Consider the following 20665-nt stretch of genomic DNA (forward strand, 5'->3'; position numbering starts at 1 on the left):
GGAAGCTGTTAACGGAAAGGAGAGTAATTTAGTCCGCCCAAATGGGTCCATTTGCAAATGACAAATTTGACCCAGATCTAGGGAGCGGCAGATAAATTAAAGCTTGACAGACGTCCAATGATTTTTGAGTTTCAAAGCTTGGCCGCAGAAACTCCCTGTGTGTATTGACTGCTGAGAACAAACGGGGACATTAGCAGGCCATTAATGCAGATTTCAGGTGTGCTTGGCCTTTAAATAAAATAGAAATATGTGCACATTTAAGTCACAAATGTATTACAAAAGAAACAAAAACTACACGGTTACTGAATATATGAACCTGCTGACACGTAATCCAATTTTTGGTGTGCATATATAGCTTCAAATGTGCTTATAAATTTAGCTTCTATGGCCCGTGGCAGACACCTCATTCTGTATTCAGGGCGTCTCTCCTCTGATTATCAGTGCTCTTAACCAGGCATGAGATTTGACAGACATGCACTTGTCTCCAGGGGAAGGAAAGTTTGGGGAAAAGAGGAATAAAAAGGCGGTCAGTGTCAGCGATGGTGCAGCCCTGGAGCGGGGCGTGATGAAGCTTATCATTATTGAAACATGACCATAATTTGTTAATCAGCGTCAGACCTGCTTTACCTGCTAAAATATGAACTCGCCCTCCCTCTTAACACCCCTGCTGATCCACTCTGAATCTCTTATCACCCCCCATCAATCTCCATCTTCCTCACAGTCCAACCTCCTCTCCTGTCCACTCTCCCTGCCCGATCTTTCACAATGTGGCCCCATGCTCCCTGAATGTAAATCATATTTCAGTCTCTTTCATCAGGCCCTGTGCTCCCTTAATGTTAAGTGAGCATTGCCAACATCACCAGGCACAACTATTTTTACACGGCGACTCCGAAGTGGCTCGGGATGCGGCTCTGTTTTCAGCCACTCCAAATATACACCGAACCGTGGAACTGACATCGGCTGACACACTGCATGCCTGGTTGATATTCTGGGGATTTAAATCTATAATTGTGCAAATGTGTAATACGAGCTCATGCATGGGGATGAACTTCGCATCACCTTAGCATACATATTAAGTCAAATGTGACCTGGAAAGTCGATCGCTTTGAACCATGGAAATGTCTCAGAAACCACTGAACGGACGGCTGTAAAACTCTGAATCCCACTGACTTTGAAAATCCACTGATGTTTCTTCTACCACCACCATACGGTTGAGGTTGAGCTGAAGGATGGATTTTCATTAAATCTGAGTTACGCGCTATTGTACAGGTCTGTAATTTCCTCATTTCCTCAAAAGAACGATGTCATTTTGGAGAAAACACAGGCAAACATACACAATGTATGTTAATAAAACAATTATAAAAATGACTCCTTTTCTTGGGTGAAGTACAATCGCATCACTGTCTAAAAAATACAGGAAACTTCCAAGAAAACTATAAGAACATTTCACAGATTACCCTAAATGCTCCACAAGTGCTACCAAATGTAGTACCAGCATATTGAAATATGTAAATTCCCAGCAGCCTCAGTTGTGCTTTGTGTTTGTGCCAATTAGCAAAATGTTAGCATCCTAACACTAAATTAAGATTAACATTACACCTGCCTAACATTAGCATGATAGCATTGTCATTGAGAGCATGTTGGCATGAAAACTTTAGCTTTCAGCTTTAGTATTTAGCTCAAGGCATCACTGTGATGAGCTCAACCTTGAAAAGTAGCTAGCACGGCTAAATTAGCATGGCCTTTTATTCATTAAAGGAGAAAGAAAGATCTTGAAATTTTTAAAAAAGAAGGTCGACAGAAGCGCCTCCCTCCCACAGAAAACCCTGCTCTGAAACGCCTTGTCAGTAGTCCCCTCTTTAATTTGGTGACTTTGTGACATCACACCATGTCACCATGTCATACATTTGCAAAACTGCTGTTGTTAGTGGTGCTGGCTCAGGCATGTGTGTGCTGACTAATCAGAGGAGACTGGGAATTCCTAAAAACATCATAAAATGTCTCCTTTTAAAACTGTTCACTTTACTGCATAAAAGTTGGACTCCAAGTGCAATGAGTGACCAAACCTGCTGTGAGAAACAGCGAGGACTGTCGTCCTGTTTGATGTATTAAGGCCCCATCAGGCTTTAAGATCCTTCCTCCTTCAGAAGCTTCTGTTTGCTCCTTCAATTTATTAAAGCTAACAAGGCGCCACAGCATGACACCCTCACTTTTTTTTCTCCCCCCAGTCATTCCAGCACCTGTAACAGGTAGCCTTAATGAAACAACTGGGACCAATTTCCTCCCAATAATGCTGAGCTAATGAGTGCTGACTGCCAAATTGTTACTATTTAATGCGCTGAATAATTAGATGAAGGTCAACACAGGAACACAGCCCCTCAGTGAGCCACTTTCTAAAATATCTGCAAAGAGATAAGGGCTGGGGAGAGAACGCTTCATGGCAAGTATTCTACAAAAAGTCATTTAGATAGAGCCTTTATGCCAATTTGGGGTAAGAGCGAGTTACGAGGCGCGCTCGGCCATGTTGTTGTGAGCATGTTGGCAGCCTTGCGGAGCTGTGAGCATGCCTGCAGACTAGCTGTTAAACTGTAACTGTAAAGGTTTAATGATTGAGCTCTGTTTATGATGTGCGGCCAAAAGGATTTGCATAGGAAGCCTTTGTCTGAGGAGCGCTTCCTCTTTCGCGCTGTTTTCGAGGATGAATAGCAGCGATGAGTGATGGCGTGGTGCTGCCCTCGCGGTGACATGGCACCGTAATGAATGATTGAAAAAGAGAGCCTTGAGGTCTTTGGCTAATTGTTGCACACATATGCTCTTGTGGGTGCTGTGGGTGTCAAACAGTGTTAGCGGGAAAGACAATCGGAGTCACACAACAATCTGTATGGAAAAAGGCCCGGAGACAAGCATTCATTACCCAGCTAAAGGAATGGATTATCATACGTTGGAGTAAATACTGTATGCACATGGCGCCACAATACCTCAAGGGGAAAAACATGCCGTCTTAACAAGATTTGACATCAGTACAAAGCAGACTTTTGTGCATCTTTAAATTTGCCAACAACCAATGCCAGGTAGGCAAATGAGTCTGAGCCATCCGTGTGATGGAGTAGGGGAGTTTTCAAAGCCGCGTTTGGCACGTCGCGTAACAGTGCAACTATTCTCAGCGCTGAGGCGGCGAGCAACAAGTCATCATCTCACAACAGACTAGCAATGCGTCACACGCGGGCCCCGCTGCCAGCTCCATTAAAAGATTTGAATCTGTGAAACTGAGACGAAAGAGATGCCTGGTAAAAGTTAATGGAATTTTTACGAGCTCAATGGACTCGATAAGACTCATCAAGTCTGGATCAATTTCTTGCAGACACATTGTGGCTTTTAGTTTATTTAACGTTTAATTAAGTGCGTTTAGGAACGCCGGTGCATATTGATTGATTTTTCTTTCTTTTTTTTTTTTTTTTTATTTGGAGTAAATGGTCCGCCATTAGCCAAAAAGACAGCCTCGGTCTCATCTTTCAGCGTGTCGTTTGACACCTAAAGTGCGATATTACAATGTTACAGAGTGACAAAAATTCAGTCTTTGCTTAAAATCTGGGGAGAGGTGAATTAAGAAACAAACTATGATACAAAAAGCAAAATGCGCTGCTCCACAGGCCACTTGTTGGGAGGACATACGACAGCTTATAGGTGCACTAACACACTAAATAAACAAAGATTTAGTCTATATGTGGCGGACTCTGCCACCTTTCTATCTCCAAACAGTGTTCTAGGAAACAAATTTTCCTCTGAGAACTGCTTGTTTATTCAGTCATGGAAAACAAAAATTATAATTTGGCATTGTATTTTTACCTTATTAATATTCTAAAGCTATATTTTGAGTTTGAATTTCTTCACCAAACTACATTGTGCCCCTTTAATAGAGAGAGTATGGCTGACAAATACTGGAGCCTGCTCAGCCGGTCTCATGAAAAAACATGAGAGTGAGTTAGTGACAGTGACGATACAAGTTATGAAAATAAACCGAGGCTACATTCCAGACCTCTAGTGCCACTGTCTGAATTTATGTAGACAGCTCATTCACAGGCCAGAGAGCACATGAGTCCTACACCTAAAAAAAAGTCCCCCTCTACCTGCTTAGCCATGTTATCCTGTTAGCCAGGTGTGACTCGCTTTATCCCGTGCTATGAAATCCTTTTACAGTCCTTTATGTTGAGGTAAATTTGCCCAACACATCTGACTTAGATATTCCCCCAATTATGCAAATCCTGATAATCTGACAGCCTCAGACACAAGAGAAAAGCCATTCTTAAGACACCTTCAGGCATTAAGAATTAACCTCAATCAACACCAGGTGATTAGCCATTGTCTCGCCGAGATAAACTCCCGATTAAGAGCGTATCATTTATCCGCCTTCTCATGGACTTTGGTTTAAACAGTGTCTGTTTTTAGCCTCTCAGGCTCACAGAGGCTACACTGCCACCCACTGACCAACAGTGGCTCTTACAACACGAACGAATGCCAACTCAGGTCATTGAGTACTGGAAACATTGAAGTTATGTAACTGTTAATTTATGCCTGGACATTTTTAATGAGCCAGCACAGAAAAATGCAAAGCCAAAGTACATTTGCAAGAGTGCAAATGTACAGCACTCGTGATTGGCTGGCCTATTTCTGTGCACATTTGCATGCATTATGTTGACTAGGTGTGTGTGTGGCGTCTGTGCTTCTGAGAATTGTATCACCTCGCCACATCGGACTCATGTATGTGTGTATTCTTTCTCGGTGTGCACAGTCATGACCAGAAGGTCAGACGGATGCTGTGAACACAAGCCAGAGTCCCTGGAGGACAGGCCCGCCACACAAGCGGAAAAACACGCTCTTTGCACTCGAGATAAACCGTTGCATCACTTCACATCTGCGGCCGTTGGAGGCGCCGACTGTCCTCTCCCCCCACCGAGGATTTTGGCCACAGCTGAGCGACCACCTGGGAATGCATCCGTCAATGTTACGGCCTTTCCGTCCAATGACACCGCACCGTTTCAAATAAATGAAATGGGGCACAGAAAGAAAAATACAGTGCATCATCAAATATTAAGCTCAGCATTACAGATGAGTTTGGAGACAAGGTCATGTTTTATAACCGTCCGGCTGCAGAGCTCTAGTCCTCTCCTCTCTCTGGGAATCTGGGAACACTGCCCATACGCTCCATTAACGCCGGCTGCAGGCTGGGTTTTTTTTTTTATTTGCTTTCTTTTTTTTTTTTCAAGAAAAGACAGGAACAGAATCTGAGCACTCATGATACAATGCCAAGATACAGCATGTGTTGCAGTGCCAGCATGTGATACACAGACACTTTGACCAGCAGTAGAGCTTGTTGGATAAAAAAGGGATATAAATAAATGATCTTTTCTCAGAAGGCGAGGGTTCAATTTGGAAAAGAATGCAAAACTTGAATCTGATAAAAATAGTTAAATAGCTATCATCTACCAGGAAATGTTAAGTGTATTATTCCCGCAGAATTCATGCTGGGATAAGGAGACATAGATACCAGCTGACTAAATACACCTGATTTTCTTTCATCAAGATCCATTCGTTATTCCCGGATGATATTATATATGCCGTGCAATTCCTGGATCCATCCCTGCACCAAAGGTCATTGGGGTCTATTCCTCTAACCGAGTTTTGTGGAAGTCCATTCAGGAGTTCTGTGTAATCTGACTGACAAACCAACAAACTAACTATCAAATAGACGCGGGTGAAAACATTGCCACGGCGTGTTAAAAGACTACGACTGTTTTCAAAAAGGAAGAGATTAAATATTAAAAAAAAAAAAACACCAGTATAGTACAGATTAAATCAATTGGTTGAACAAATGCCTCATAATGATTTATGTTAAGTTAAGGAAGTAGTAGTCTTGAGAAGGAAATGGAGAAGGCTGGGGACTTGTACGGGTCAAGGAAACACTGGACTATCAATGGGTCCTCATAACTTAATGACTTAACAGATTGATTCCCGCTGACTCCCAAAACAACATATACTGTTTCCACAACAACACAAATTGCTACAACATATGACTGTTAGAGCGTACTGGATCATCATGGTTTAACTGTTGCAGACTGATGAGATTTAGGCACAACAATCTGAGGTTATGTTTAGGCCAGCAATAAACATAAACATGATCGTCATCAAATGCTTGCGCAAAAGGCCTATACAGCTTTTTTCTGGTGACGATGGGCTGACTCTTACACAGGTAAAGTTTTCTATTTCCTACCAACAGTCAATGCTTGTTCCCTTACTTTTCAATGCAGTAGTCACGCATACACTGTAGACACCCAGCAGTGCTGTCAGATCAGAGAACTGCATTTTGGCAACAGTGTAACCATTTTGGAAGGTACAGACAAGGATAACATCCTGCTATGATGAATATAAGCCAATCATATCACTCTTTTAGCTCAGTTTTTGGTCTCCACCAACTCTTTAGAGGAATATCTTGCTCTTTAGCTGCCAAACGCTCCATTGTGTTCACCAGCTCACTGTTAATGGTTTCTGTTGGCTGTACAGTGGGATTTTAGACCCTTTCACTTTTCAACTTAAAGATGCTAAATCACTCCGTAGAGCTGAGCCTGTGCATGATTAAGTAACTTTGTCACCTTGAGTGGCTCCTTTCTCTTACACGCAGTCATTTGAGCCATTGTTAATAGAATAATATGTACTAGAGCAGCTTTAACGAGTCAAATACTGAACAAAGAGAGACTAATGACAGTGACGCACACAAATGGCTCAGTTAGCCTTTGTTTATAAAAAGGCTGAGAAAGTTCTCCTAATGGTAAGCCCAAGATAAGACTTTCACATATAACTAATGGCCAATGAGATACTGGAATGTTAAACAGCCATAATAAGACCAGAGCAGAGCTCTTATCTCTTGAGACTGTTACGGCTCATACCACAGTAACCCAAACATATGTCTGATGTCTGATGACAAAAATAAGGACACATAGGCCTCAAAAGCTGGACTGAAAAGCAAAAAAGAAACCTCAGAAGATGCTGACTCTGACTCCTGGCTTTGGTGATGTGGCTCATTAACCACAGTCATCTGTAAAATGTTTTCTCAGGAGCCAGATGTGATTTGATTCTAATAGATCAACATCTCTCTCCGCTCTGTTTCTGGCCTGATGGAGAAGTTTCGCGCTGCTTCCAGCAGCAGCCGACATGCCAATTACAGGGTTATTTTTAAAACCTTGCTTAACCATAAAGCTCCCCGAAATAGGTCTTAAATAACATGGTGTCGAATATCAGCAAACCCAGTGGCACTGCACAGATGCAGCTGGTGTGTATCTGCGCCACCAGTCCGCACTGACCCGAACGAACCAAGTCTGGGCTGGTGATAGTGCTGGTTCAGAGTTGTTTCAACCTGCAAAACTTTGAGGAACTGGTTTGCTTTTCCACAGGCATGAGAGCCACCATACAGTCACATCATTCAGTCCATGTAGACGTCTCCAATTTCCCAGCATTGCTAGGAACAACTATGGTGGACTACACTTACAAGTGCTGCTCCAAACAAGGCTAGTCCTCAGACCGCTGTTGATCGATTTGGCTTCCTTTTGTTTATTCTCCCGTGGGTAATTCAGAATGTAGCACACTAAGACTTTGGGTCTTAAAAATGGTGGTCATAAGCAGTTCTTGGGCACAATAACTCGGCCCCTGACGTAAGTGGTTCTTGTTTTAGACCAGGAAAGTTTTGGTGCCACTCTGGACTGTTGAGATGCAAAGAACTGGTTCCAGAGCAGGCACTGCCTCCAAACCAGCACCTGAGCCACCTTGGTTGAAAACTTTCCCCATAATACATTTGCTCTTTCGGTTTTTTAAGAGTTTGGATCCATGCAGCATTGAGCTCATTGCCTTTGGAACTTTTTAAGGGGTTTAGACTTGATGTCACAACCACATGAGGAGCGAAAAGTAGGTCATCTGGGCCTTTTTTGTCTCGTCATCAGACATTTGGTAAACGGGAGGTTTGCTCATAATGACCCACTTCACTTCCAACAGAGTTAGATTTTCCTCTCAGAGAAGCCAGCTGAGATGGAAAAACGAAGCGGGAGAGAGAAGGCCGCCCTCCTCTTTTGGTGAAAAAACGCTTACAGTACACACTTTCCTGCCAGAATCAACGAAACGATGGAAAACCCCGAGTTACCAGCGCATGAATCATATCGCGATGAAGAGATAAGCAACATCCCGGTTCGTCTGCGTTCTTTTTTTCCCCGAAAAATAAGCCACCAGTCGGGCCAACCAAAACCGTCATCTGTCATTACATAAAGAAGAAAACACTACGCCTTGTAACAGTGAAACTACAAAGTGTACAGTTTCACCACTCGGAAACCAGATCTGTGTTGCCTGTGGCGTGACCTCACACTCATGTCACCACTCTACATTTCCAAGTTTCTTTTGAAGGTTGCAAAAGCTTTTTCAATTTGTTTGAAATGCAGGCCGCATAAAACCCATCCATCTATCCAGCACATTCAGCACAAAGTGCAAGGCATGGCAGTTATGTAACACCCAATTTACCTGAAGTGAAGTGGAATTTCATGGCGTAAAAAATAAAAAAATAAAAACTAAAAGAAAGTGAAATTGAACATTTCCACAGCGGTAGTACTTACTGTGTTTGCCCCAGCAGGCTTCTCAAACATCCTCTTCAGGCTATCAAGTGGGATGTCAAACCTCTCAATCCTCTTAGCAGCCTGCAGGTCGTCTCTGCGTGCCGGATCGTCTGATGCCTCTACCTGCGACCCAGAGGGACTGCGGGAAACGAAGCCCGAGGTCGCCGACACCGCGCTCGCCACCTCCTCTCCATTTCCTGATTGAATTTCCATTGTTGCACAGAAACTGAATCCCCCCCAGTCTTTTCCCTTCAGGCTGGTGCTTGGAGTGGGGAAGTCTATTGTGCGAGGTGGGTCAGGATGGGGTGAGGAAGCAAGGGGAGAGACGGTGGGAGAGATGGAGATGCTGGAGTTGTTGGGGTTCCTCTCAGTCTGGGAGGCTCTCTGGGTTGTGCAGGCAGAGGCTGGAGGAAAGAGGAGGAGGAGAAAAGGAAAAGTTCACAGGGGGAAGGTTTTTATTTTCCCTCTGTCCGCTGCCCTGTAATTACTCATACATACACAGAAGCCTATGTAAACTCACATGTGGGCTCAGAGAGGCAAATTGAGATATGAGCTGTGAGAGCAGGCCCGAGGATGACGACGAAGGAAAGCAGAAAGTCTGATTAGCTGCCAGAGAAAAGAGGAGGAAAGAGTTTTACTGTCTCTTTATGGACAACCCTGATGCTTATACTTGTTGTTGATTCACATTTATACTCCATCATTTTCACTAATTCTATGATTTCTGCTTTTTAAACACATGGTTGAACTGATGAAACTTTCAGAACTCTTGTTTCAGGACTTTATATACAATGGATTTGCAATGGAGAATGTTCATTATATCTGAGATTACCAGTGTTGGGAAGTAATTCAGTTATAGACTACATTATTCTCACCTGTCCTTTACTTGCCCTCTTCAATTTTATACTATTCTACCATCTGCTACGACACAACGCAAAGAAAGTATTTAACTTTTGACTCCACCACACTAGCACGACAGCTATGCTTTAGAGATTTAACTTTGTTCACACATAAAATTTGAAGAGATACTTAACTAGAATAGGTTAAAGCGCCCAAGAGGCTATAAAAAAATACATCTTTTGTATAAACTGTGTAAACTTACTGTTCCACTAGTGACCTAGCTAAACAAATTAGCTAACAAGTTTGCTAACTGACCGAGCTGGTTAGCTTGAATAGCTTTGTTCGTCATAACTACCTGTTATTTACTCTTGAATTAGTTAATACTGAAGTAAATGGTGCACAATAGTGAATAAAATGCAGACTATGCAGATAGATGATAGAAGTGTGTCTCGCTAACCGTTAGCTTACCAGCAGCAGCGTGTGTCTCACAAGTGCTGTGTTGAGCTTGACAATGTGAAAATACTTCAAACAGCAGGCTGTCAAACTCAATTGTTGCATGCATCTACATTGTTGGAAGGCTAGCTATTGTTACAGCTCAGCCAAGGACGACGCCCATTGGATCAGGTAAAGTTTCACATCATGATTTCAGGAAATAGACACAATTTGATTTCTGATGCTTTAAGTATCGAAAGCTGATTATTTTCAAGGACAGGTGGCCTACAGCTGATAGTTCAAAACAATCGATATGGATAAAAAGCCCTACAAGTAAAAGGGGAAATGTGTTTTCTCTACTTGGGGGGTGAACTGTCCCTTTAAAGTACCTTGGTCAACACTGCACAGGCTTCTAAAAATGAAATATTCTCTTATTCCATATCTGTGTGTTATGCTAATTTATGTGTTTCTCACCTTCGTTTAATGTGGCAAATTTAATTTGTGGCGGATGATAGGATTACCATTTCAATGGTTTTTTCTACATATTGAATTTAAATAAGGAGAAGAGAACAGTTTTACACATACAGCATTACAGAGTGTGGAGAAAACTGAAGAAGTAAAGCCAGCATAAAAACAAAACAAAGTAATGCTGGCAATAATCAAATGTGCTCCACTTTTTAATCCACCGGTCATGAGGGAACCTCTGTCGGCTTTCAGGAAACAGATTAACAGCTTTTTTGCCTCACCCATCCTGCCTTTTAACACCAGGTCTGGGGCGGGTAGCAGAGCTCATTATTCCTGAACAAATCAAGGAAGGCACATAACAACTAACCCTGCTGGCCTGCCCTGCAGTCATGATGTTGCATGTATTGTTAATTTTTCACCAGCCACACCAACACATCCTGGGGAGTGTTTTCCTCCACGCCGACCTGGCATGACAAGGGAAATGAACGCGTTATCTCTGCTTCCTCTGTGGCTCACATTCCAGCTGCGTTTCCCCTCATTCTGTCGTGTTTGTGAAAAATAAAAGTTTGACTCTCATGATATTGGATTGTTTCAACATGGAGGGAGTCAACATTTTCACTTCGTAGTACTCGCATGGGATGACAGAGAGGAGGTCAGCTGATGGATGGGAGGGTAAGAGGGCCTGACGGAGGGAGCCGTGAGAGATTGACAGCTTAGTTACAGGATCAGGTAGAAACAAAGACAGGAGGGGAGTTACAAGCCTGAAACGGTCAGTCAGAGCCACAATAGAAGCTTTAATACAGATCGGGGGGGGGGAGGCAATCCAGATAATCCAATCTTAATGAATGAACGGTCATGATATATGCATCTGATAGTACTTCGAAGGACACACTATCACTCCGTTTATACCAGCGGCGGATGCATTATTCAGAGAGGGCCAGAGGTATGTGTGTCACTTTCAGCTGGATCCTGTGTCCGCAGAGGCCGCTCGGCTTACAGCGCCGACTCGCACATACGAGGAGGAATAAAAAATACAAATGCGCTTTCATGTCACATCACTGGAAAAAAGTCAATGGCGAGAGAAGATAGGACGCCAAGGATATGTTCCGTACTAATGGCGTCAGTGGCGGATTGGGGATGTTTGAGGGGCAAGGGTGGAAAAATGAGAAGGGGCACCAGAGAACAGGAAATAATGATATAGTTATAGCAAAAAGGGGGCACGTTACCAGATTTTCTTTACTGGAACAGCAACGTAAAGCAGCTCATCACGTTTTCTACACAGGAAGTGAATCCGAAATTGAACTGAATCATGTTTTCTCCAATGGAAAGGCACCCTGGAAGGCTATTTATCATGTATTATCTATTTTACGTCGCAGGGTTTTTTCGGACATGGGTTCCACCAGTAATGATTTCCCATGCTACGCATCCTGATTTGTTGCATAGTGAAAGCAGATACTCACACACACACACGTTCTGTTTCAAGTGGAGCGGAATTCAGTGTGAGAGCAAACATAATGCCCCCCTTAAAACAGAAGGCTCTCGAGCAGCTTTTCTTTAATACAACACGACAATATTTCAGCCCTTGTGGGGCTTCAGAGAGACTTTCTGGTGAAGATTTGCCAGGGTAAAAAAAAAAAACTGTCTGCTTCTATTAAATAAAATATGTCGCAGGTCCTGTGTTTGCGCTCACGGCCACTGGCTTGAGACGGCTTTATTTTGAGGACACACTGAAATATGATCCCTCTGATAAGACACGAAGAAGTAACAGTTTATTTTGTCTACAGTCTCTGAAAGAAGTATGCATAAACCATTAAAAGATGCTGTCAGGAAGAAAAAAAAAACCCCTTAACATGGTATCTACTTACAGTGCAGAGCCAAAAGGTCCCTTTGGTTCCCAAGACAAAGTCTGGAAATGCAGAAAACATAAACATCTCTCGACTAGAAAAGCTGTTCAACACATCAGCCAGGAAAATCTGTCACAGCTCACCACACTTTTCATTTCTATTGGGTAAATGATATAATAGGGAACGTCAGAAGATATTATCTGATTCCAACACCCCCTTTCAGCCAAAGATGACATTTAGGCTTCAGGGGGTTTAGCTCTTCTTAGTGGATCTTTATACTCACTAAATAAGAAGTTGCCCATATTGAGCTATAAACCATAACTTCCATTGAAACTGCACTCATGTCGTAGGCCTCTTTGGCATCTTTTAGCTCACTGTTTGATTTTACACTTTTATACTTTTTGTTCTGTCTAATCTTCATGAAACCTATTTTCAAATGCAACAGGCAGCTGTTTCAAGCTCTGATAGACACTGCCTGCACAGCACCAAATGACAGACAAAGTTAGCTACTAGCTGCTGAACATAGCGGAGCTTTTAGTAAAATATACCCCCAGTTTATTTCTCCCAGGTTTGTTTTGCTTTTTCAAAACAAGTTGAACATTGGACTTTTTAAGGTGACCAGGATTCCAACTTAATGATGTTGTTGCTCTTCGTCTGCTGGATGTGAAAATAGACAACTGCTAACATGTTAGCCTTGGTGTTAAATGTGCAAGTGGTTGTAGCAGTTCATCCCAAAGCAGCCAAAAAACATTACCTTTAGTCTAGACTACAGTATTAACTACAAATCAACTCTCTATTTTATGCACTTTGGGCGTTTTGCTTCTACAACCTTGCTTGTTCTTTTATGACTTGAAACATTATCTTGTGTGTCTTAAATTTAGCTAACATTAGCAAACTTCAGGTGGATGTAACAATTTTAGTTGAAAATATAAAAAAAATGAACTAAGTTAAACAACAAAATCTGAATAAATGCCACTTTTTGGCAATATGATGTCTATGTATTGTGTTGCAGATACATCTCCTAAAGTAAGCATGCTAACCAGCGAGCCCCAAACTGTCCTGGTCCAAAGATCCTGTGCTAGCGGTGTAAACACTGGCACTCTCCAGACTGCTAGCTGCACGGCTTACTGAGCTAACTAGCTAAGGGCAGCTCTGGCGTAATGCTACCCTCTATTTGTTTTGAGTATAATTTAACAGGTGGTCTTATGTATTGCACCTTTGTAAAGTTTCTTCATCTGTGGTTTTCTGTCAGTCTACCCTGAATACACTGATTTGGGTGCTTATGCCATACTGACACAGGGAGGCTTGAGAAGCAAACTCGACCAGCTACACACTTGTGAGACTCGTCGAAAGATCTTAACAGAATGTAAATGGAAGAAAATAAGAGCCGTAAATTGAACGAGACGAGGTGGGCTGAGGATAAATGATTATGCCAGAAAGGCAAATTGCAACTGCTCATAATAAACTTTCGAAGATTGTCTGTGGGGAGATTTTTCATTTAAGATGAGATAATAAGATGAACCTTCATTGATCCTCCCCTGAAAGATTAGGTTACTGAAGCATCAAACTAATGAGGGAAAGACAAGACGAATAGAGTAATATATAAAACCCCAACAAAAAATCATTAACCATTAAAATACTGAGCAATGAGACACTTAAATACAATGTTAACGATCAGAGGGTGCTGCTCATCAGTGTTTTTGTCAATTGTTTCGTAGGAATTCACATCAGTCTAAAGTAGGCCCTATGTGTGGAAAGAAAGAGCAATAATCCTGCGAGCAGGCAACCTTTAAAACTTAGCAAAAATGTTTCTGAATGTTCCTTCTTTTTTGGAAATATTTTCTCTGGGTCTCTGGTGTACTGAGACGGAAAGCAAAACATGCATTTGAAATGGATCTTGAGCTCTGGAGGCCGGACAGAGATGGATGACCTCATTCATTCAGCTAAATCTAAATTGAGGCCGGTTTGCAGTTCAGTTTATCCATTTAAAAAGGTGCACCTGAAACTAGCTCCCCCAAGACTGCTGCTGTGTACGTATGGGAAATCTAAAGTTAGGCAAGGTAGATTATGTGAGTAATTGCTGAATATGTAGCTTTTGGAGCTTAAAAGATGAATATCAAGAGACGGTCTATCTGGCAGATGGTCTTAAAAGTTTGATTTACTTTGAAAAAGTGAGGAAACCAATTACCTCAGCAGTACCATGTAATGCAGACAAGGTAAAATATTTTAACAACTTAAAGATATTATTCTACTTCATTTTGTGATTTTGAGGTAAGCTGTTTCCTTGATTTAAAGTTAACTCACTTATCGTATTTGACATTCTAGTCCTATTTAACACAACATTTACTGCATTCACTTCTTAAACATAAATATTTACCTGTTTTTATGTAAGGCTTCAGAAAATTGTAATGGGCATTTTTCAATATCCTGAAGTTGACACGCTGTACATTTTAAAAGTTGACTTTTGTTTAAAAAAGTCATAAAACCTATTAACCTCAGAACTACCAAGTTACGTAGACTATTACATTTAAATTGAACAAGTTAAAAAGTTCTAACAACTTAAATTTAATAGATGACTTAACTTGGTAAAGTCACTTTGTCAGATCTGATTTATCAGTGAATCCAGAAAATAATCGGGACAATAAATGTTAGTTGCAACCTAATGTAAACACTAATGGACGGAGAATAGACCCCTGTGGCAGATCACTACTTATAGCAACAGGGATTGAGTTTAATCAAACTTTACTGCTTTCAATGATGGCGTGATAATCTAATAAAATGATCAGTTAGTCCAGCGCTGAACATTTATCTACACAACAAATATCACAGTATGTAGATTGATCACAGTTCACCAACTCCAAAACATATGACCTCTCCTCCAGACAGGATTTACCACCGTGTACTTCCCCCTACACACACACTGTGATACTTCCTGCTCACTTTCTAGGCACGGGTAGACACAGCAGTCAATAAGGATCAGATGACGGCCACTCAACTCCGGTTACTGAGGTTTTACTTCCTCCCTTACCTTCAATATAAGGCAGCAGGTCATCTGATAGGGCCACAGGATAGTCGTGCAGAGTAGTAACAGTCTGATCCACCAATAGTAACAACAGAGGTTTGCAGACACAGGAGTCTTTTAAGGTGAAGCCGAGGCATGCATGGAAATAAAATGCAGTTTCTTTGTTTATAGCAGTGTTGTAAAGAGTACTCAAACCATACTTCAATAATAAGTACAGAGATCGTGTTTAAATATTACTTTTGTAAAAGGAAAAGTCACCTATGTACTTGAGTAAAAGTCCTAAAGAATCTGATATTTAATTTACTAAAGTATCAATAGTAAAAGTAAACTATACGTTAATTTGGCTCTGATGCAGCATGTTATCTGTAAAGTAACTAGTAACTCAAGTAGTAGATTTCCTTAAAGTGAAACTCTTGCTAAAATGCAACCTAGGCTTTTTTTTGTTAAAGTACATGAGTCAAACCTTTATGTAAAAGCATAATTACGATGAAAGAGGCACTTTCGTTTTCGGGTCAAGCTCATTTTCAATGAAGTGCTGCGGGCACTTTTACGATAGCATCAAAATTTCTATTTTTAAAACACTAAGAAGGCTTGACACAACATGAAACTTTGCTTGTAGTATCACCAGGGTCTCTACACATGAACATGAGCATTGAGAACAGAGCCTGTGTTTGTGTACACAGAGTTTACTAAAAATAAAGTTATTGAACTACTCACCTTAGCAGTAGCTTGTTCCGCTCCCAGTCGTCATGGCAGCAGAGAAGTTTCGATCTCAGAATGTAACGTAACATGGAGGAGAGTTAAGGTGGACCGCTCCTAAAGCTTAATTCCATATAAATGCATGGATAATACATTGTTTTGGCATTAGCAAAAAACAATATTGACCTTGAAGTTGAAAAAGGAGCCTCATATAAGAAACAAAACTAAAATCAAAAGCCCGAAAAGTCACGCGAGATATCACGTGGATAGTTGTTGCTGGAAGACAGTAGCGGTCCACCTTAACTGTCCTCCATGTTACGTCGCATTCTGAGATCGATACTTCTCTGCTGCCATGACGACTGGGAGCAGAACAAGCTACTGCTAATGTGAATTGTTCAAAAACGTTCTTTTGAGTGTACACAAACAATGTTCTCAATGCTTGTGTTCATGAGTAGAGACCCTGGTGATACTATGAGCAAAGTTTCATGTTCTGTCGAGCCTTCTTAGTGTTTTAAAAATAGCGTATTTTGATGCTATCGCGAATTTGCCCCTAGCACGCCATTGAAAATGAGTTTGACCCCAAAACGAAAATACAGTAAATCTTAAAAGTGCTTCTTTCGTCATAATTATGCTTTTACACAAAGGTTTGAATCACACAAAAAAAGCCTAGGTTGCATTTTGGCGAGAGTTTCACTTTAAGTAATGTACAGGTTCAAATTCAAGTTGCTTTATGTTCCGTTTGTGTTACTGGATAATTTTTACTCCACTACTTCTAAGGGATAAATACTGTACTTTTTACTCCCCTACATTTGTCTGGCAGCTTTAGCTACTTTTTACTTTTCAGAATACCTTCCTGCTCAGTGAGAACCACGATTCTCCTGATGTGTTGAATGTTTGTGATAAACTGACAAGGTTGTGAAAAGTAGCCAAAAGTCACACTCGAGTAAAAGTTTTAAAGTAGCTGATGTTAAAAGTTAAATATCAAAGTAAAAGTAAATGATACACATATTTATATGTGTGCATAAACTGTATACTATGAGTCGACTGATCACGTTTTCTTAATCTGATGTTGAGAAAATTGAATTCTTTTGAAAATGTTCTACCTTGGTTCTGATACAGGATGTAATCTGCAGAGTAACGAGTAACTAAAGTGGTCAAATGAATGCACTGAAGCAAAAAGTACAATAGTTTCCTTCAAACTGTGTGGAAGTAGTGGAAGTATAAAGTAGCGGCAAACGCAAATACTCAAGTAAAGCACAAGAACCACAAAATTGTGATTAAGTGCACTACTCGAGTAAATGTACTTTGTTACATTCCATTACTGGTTAACAGCTCTCTGCGGTGAGGAAGCTCCTAACAACAACAGCTCAGTAAACTCAGGTTACGCATCTGTGTGCAGCGATTTGGAGCTCGGAGAAGGTATTAAATCTTGATGTCTTCGGGGTGGAAAGCAGCAGTGGAAGCTTTGAGATCATCCCGGGCTGTGTAGTTGGCTTGTCTGACTCGGGGCCTCGCCTGCAGTGTTCTTTAAACAGACCAGACAGACGGGGATGCCATCTGCTCTGCCGGCCGGGGTCGCAGTCACCCTCCTCCTCCTCTTCCTCCTCCTTCAGAGTAGGAAAAAAAATGACTGTCCCCTCTTTTCCACATTCAGCACAGCTGGCCGCAGCACCGTACGCTGGATTAAAGGCAGCAGTAAAACACGGTCCAAGATGAGAGGAAAGGTAGAGCCTGAGGAGGACTTGCAGGTAGGTGTTTCAGTGCGCCAGTAGGTGTGACATGCTTGCAAAATCTCATTACTTTGTGGGTTTTATAGAGAAATTATCCCATTCAGCCTAACGAGAAAGCCATGTAATCACAGCAGGGTTACATGAGGTTACCAGAGCAAGGTGTGGGGAAGCAAAACAAACCAAAATCCACATGCTGCACACAGTAAAATGATTCATCGATACAAATAAAATATATTCAATGTGGCTGTAATGGAATTAATTTGTACTGGAAGGGCCCTCAGGTTCCCCTGCTTTTTACCCCCACCAGCACATGCCTGTAATCTGTTCTGAATGCCAAGTCTGCCCTCTGGTGTTCAATCCTCGGAAACACAACGAAAAGTTTATCAAAGCAGAGACGATGTCATTCTCTCAGAAAAACCATGACAGTTTTTGTTAAAGAATTGATGAAAACGTCTCAAACCATTTAAAACATTCCACAAAAACCCCAAAATGTTGAAAAGGCTGTCGAAAGAAGAAACTGACTTTGTATCTAAACCACCTGCTACGTGCCAATTAGTTTGATTATTTAGACATTTAAGTTTAATGAATCGAATCAGGATGTTGTTAAGTGATAATGGATAGCGATTTGTTAATGATGTTGTTGCTCACGACAACAATTATCAAGGCATTTTGGACTGACAGCTGCGCTGGAAGTCATTATTGTTGGTAACAAAGAAATTAGGAGTTAATTGGCTTTTATAGTTGGACGCTGTTATTCAATGGAGAAATCAATGTCCTGCTAACTTTAGCCATTTAAGGAGGATCTGATTTACTGCTGCGACACCTGTGGATCCCGTTTTACTTTAAAAAGTCAGCCAGCATGAACAACATGAGGGCCCTGAAACTGAGCTCGCTTCATTTAATTTAGCTATCATTAAAATTAAAGATATAATATGGAATATTTCTGCATTAAAATGTCAGAAAACTAGACACTAGAGATCTATATCTTTGTTACACATGTAGTAGAGTTGTGTACATTAAGGCAAATGTTTCCAACAATGCTCAAACAAAGAAATCTTTATCTTTATTCAAGCTAACGGTGCGTTACGCATTGGCTCAAATCATTAAAACTTTGGAAAGAGAGTCGAAGTATAACAGAAGGAAGTTGGTGATCGCGACATCGTAACACGATTAAAACTTTGCATAAATAGGTCGTACAGAGTGTCGTTGTGACGATGCAAGAAGTGGTGAACTTTAGCCGCAGAGCTAAAACACTAGTCAGCAGAGAATACGCTAGTTGTAGTTATTCTCAATGATCGTTGCAAGCTCTCTAAGCTAGCTAGCTTCCTAACTGTTAATTAGCTTCATTCATTTAGGAGACAAGTTGTTTCTTGTCAAGTAAGCTATAACACTTAGATCAGAGGATGTTCAATAAATGTGGACAGTGCAGCGCAGATAATGAGCAACAACAGCTTCCTCCATTTTGGACTCTGACTCTTCGTTCTCTCAGGGGTGTGCTATTATTCAGCAGCTGAAATTTGTGTGTCTTGGTTCAGTCAACCAAACCCTGGTGATCCCTCGAGCTACCTTTTTAGACCTGGATAAAGAGCCACTGCTCAGCCCCGTTTCCAATTTTGCCCAGTGGCCACTCATGGTATTGCAGGTAAAAAATCCAGTAAGACTGATAGTCCACCATTATAACACAGACATTTGTAAAACTACTGACAGGACACCTCGATCCCAAAACTTGGAAACACATACTGTACATATTTTACCAAGGTGCAAAAGCCATATTTCAACAAGCAGCCCTTCTTAGCAAATACACATTGCTTCCCAGATTTGCTCAGATATGATGCTCTCATTTAAAGTTTGCATTCTTAGAAATTCTCCACATTGAACACAACAAAGCCAAAATATGTGTCATTCCATCCCACAGAAATCCCCAAAACAGTTTTGTACCGCTTTGTTTGCTTTCACATCCAGCTTTGTGTCAAAATGCTCCCAACAGGAGGATGAATGAATCATTGATGTGTTAATCACAGCAGAACGGAATAAGACCAGTGGAAACATCGAAGCGAGACGCACAGGTGGGAACATACACCTGCCAAGTAAGTCGTCTGATTCATGTTCGCGGAAGAATAAACTGAGTTTTACATATGTACAGTCCAGGCGGTGACACTTATGACTCCCAGGAAGAAGATTCTGCATGTTGGGCGTCATACAAACCCCTATTTTTATGCCAGCTATTTCAAAATGGAAATACAACAAACGGATTATATAAAAATGACGTAATTCACACCATTTATTTGTTCCCCTGAGGTAAAGAAACTCCCTCGCCCAATCCTTTCCTCTCTTTCTCTCTCTCTCTCCCTGACACACACACACAGACACACACACATACACACACAGGTCTGCGGGTCACGGAGCAGCGAGACAGCTGAGCCATTTATCAGGATCCCTGGGGAAACAATTACACCCCACCAGGCAGCAGAGCCAGGACAGGGGCTGGGAATTAATGATGGGCTTATGACTCAAGTTGAGGCAAAACTTGCAGCAGGAGGGATGGTGTCGCTGACCAACAACCCCTCCCCGCTGCTGCTCACTGACACGGCTGTTAATCACTTCATTTCAGTCTCCTGTGAAACAATCAGCATGGTATTCCAGTAACAAATGTATTAAAGACAAATAATAAACTATATATAACTTCCTAGAGGGCTAATGGGCATGTTCTTGTGGCTATCAGGGGATAAAAACGTAATGAGACACAAAAATCTCTATCGGAACATCATTGCCAATTAACAGTAATAACAAACAGTTGGTGTTGACATTGATAAACTTCAAAATCAGCATAACGTCAACCTTAAATAGTTGGTGATGCTAACGTGTTAGCAACCAGTTATCTGTTTACACACATCCAGTGGCTATAGACTACCATTAGCATTCATTTGGAGTCAAAGTCTCCTTTTAATCTTGTTTCTGGTCTCTAGCCACCCTTGAGAGAAAACATTT

At 41.4% G+C, this 20665-nt stretch overlaps 1 protein-coding gene and 1 long non-coding RNA gene across 10 annotated transcripts in view; one reads left to right on the forward strand and one right to left on the reverse strand.

Annotated features, from left to right (window-relative positions):
• The window catches only part of xirp2a (xin actin binding repeat containing 2a), a 76019-nt gene that overhangs the window by 46645 nt on the left and 8709 nt on the right, over window positions 1–20665 (reverse strand). For 2 of the 9 annotated variants that reach the window (XM_030409578.1, XM_030409586.1), the window contains exon 2: window positions 8649–9052. In XM_030409578.1, the coding sequence (XP_030265438.1) occupies window positions 8649–9052 (404 nt within the window). Of the gene's footprint in view, window positions 1–8648; window positions 9053–9168; window positions 9255–10749; window positions 10847–12247; window positions 12289–15254; window positions 15363–15965; window positions 16250–20665 lie in introns of those variants that run through there. The other 7 variants (XM_030409580.1, XM_030409582.1, XM_030409583.1 and 4 more) reach the window with 7 other exon arrangements.
• Window positions 16903–19764, forward strand: LOC115576935 (uncharacterized). Its single transcript, XR_003982973.1, has 3 exons — window positions 16903–17695; window positions 19213–19319; window positions 19665–19764. It is a non-coding gene; the product is annotated as an uncharacterized LOC115576935 (long non-coding RNA).

This window comes from Sparus aurata, chromosome 24 (genome assembly GCF_900880675.1).
Source record: "Sparus aurata chromosome 24, fSpaAur1.1, whole genome shotgun sequence".
In the NCBI taxonomy this organism is placed as follows: Eukaryota; Metazoa; Chordata; class Actinopteri; order Spariformes; family Sparidae; genus Sparus; species Sparus aurata.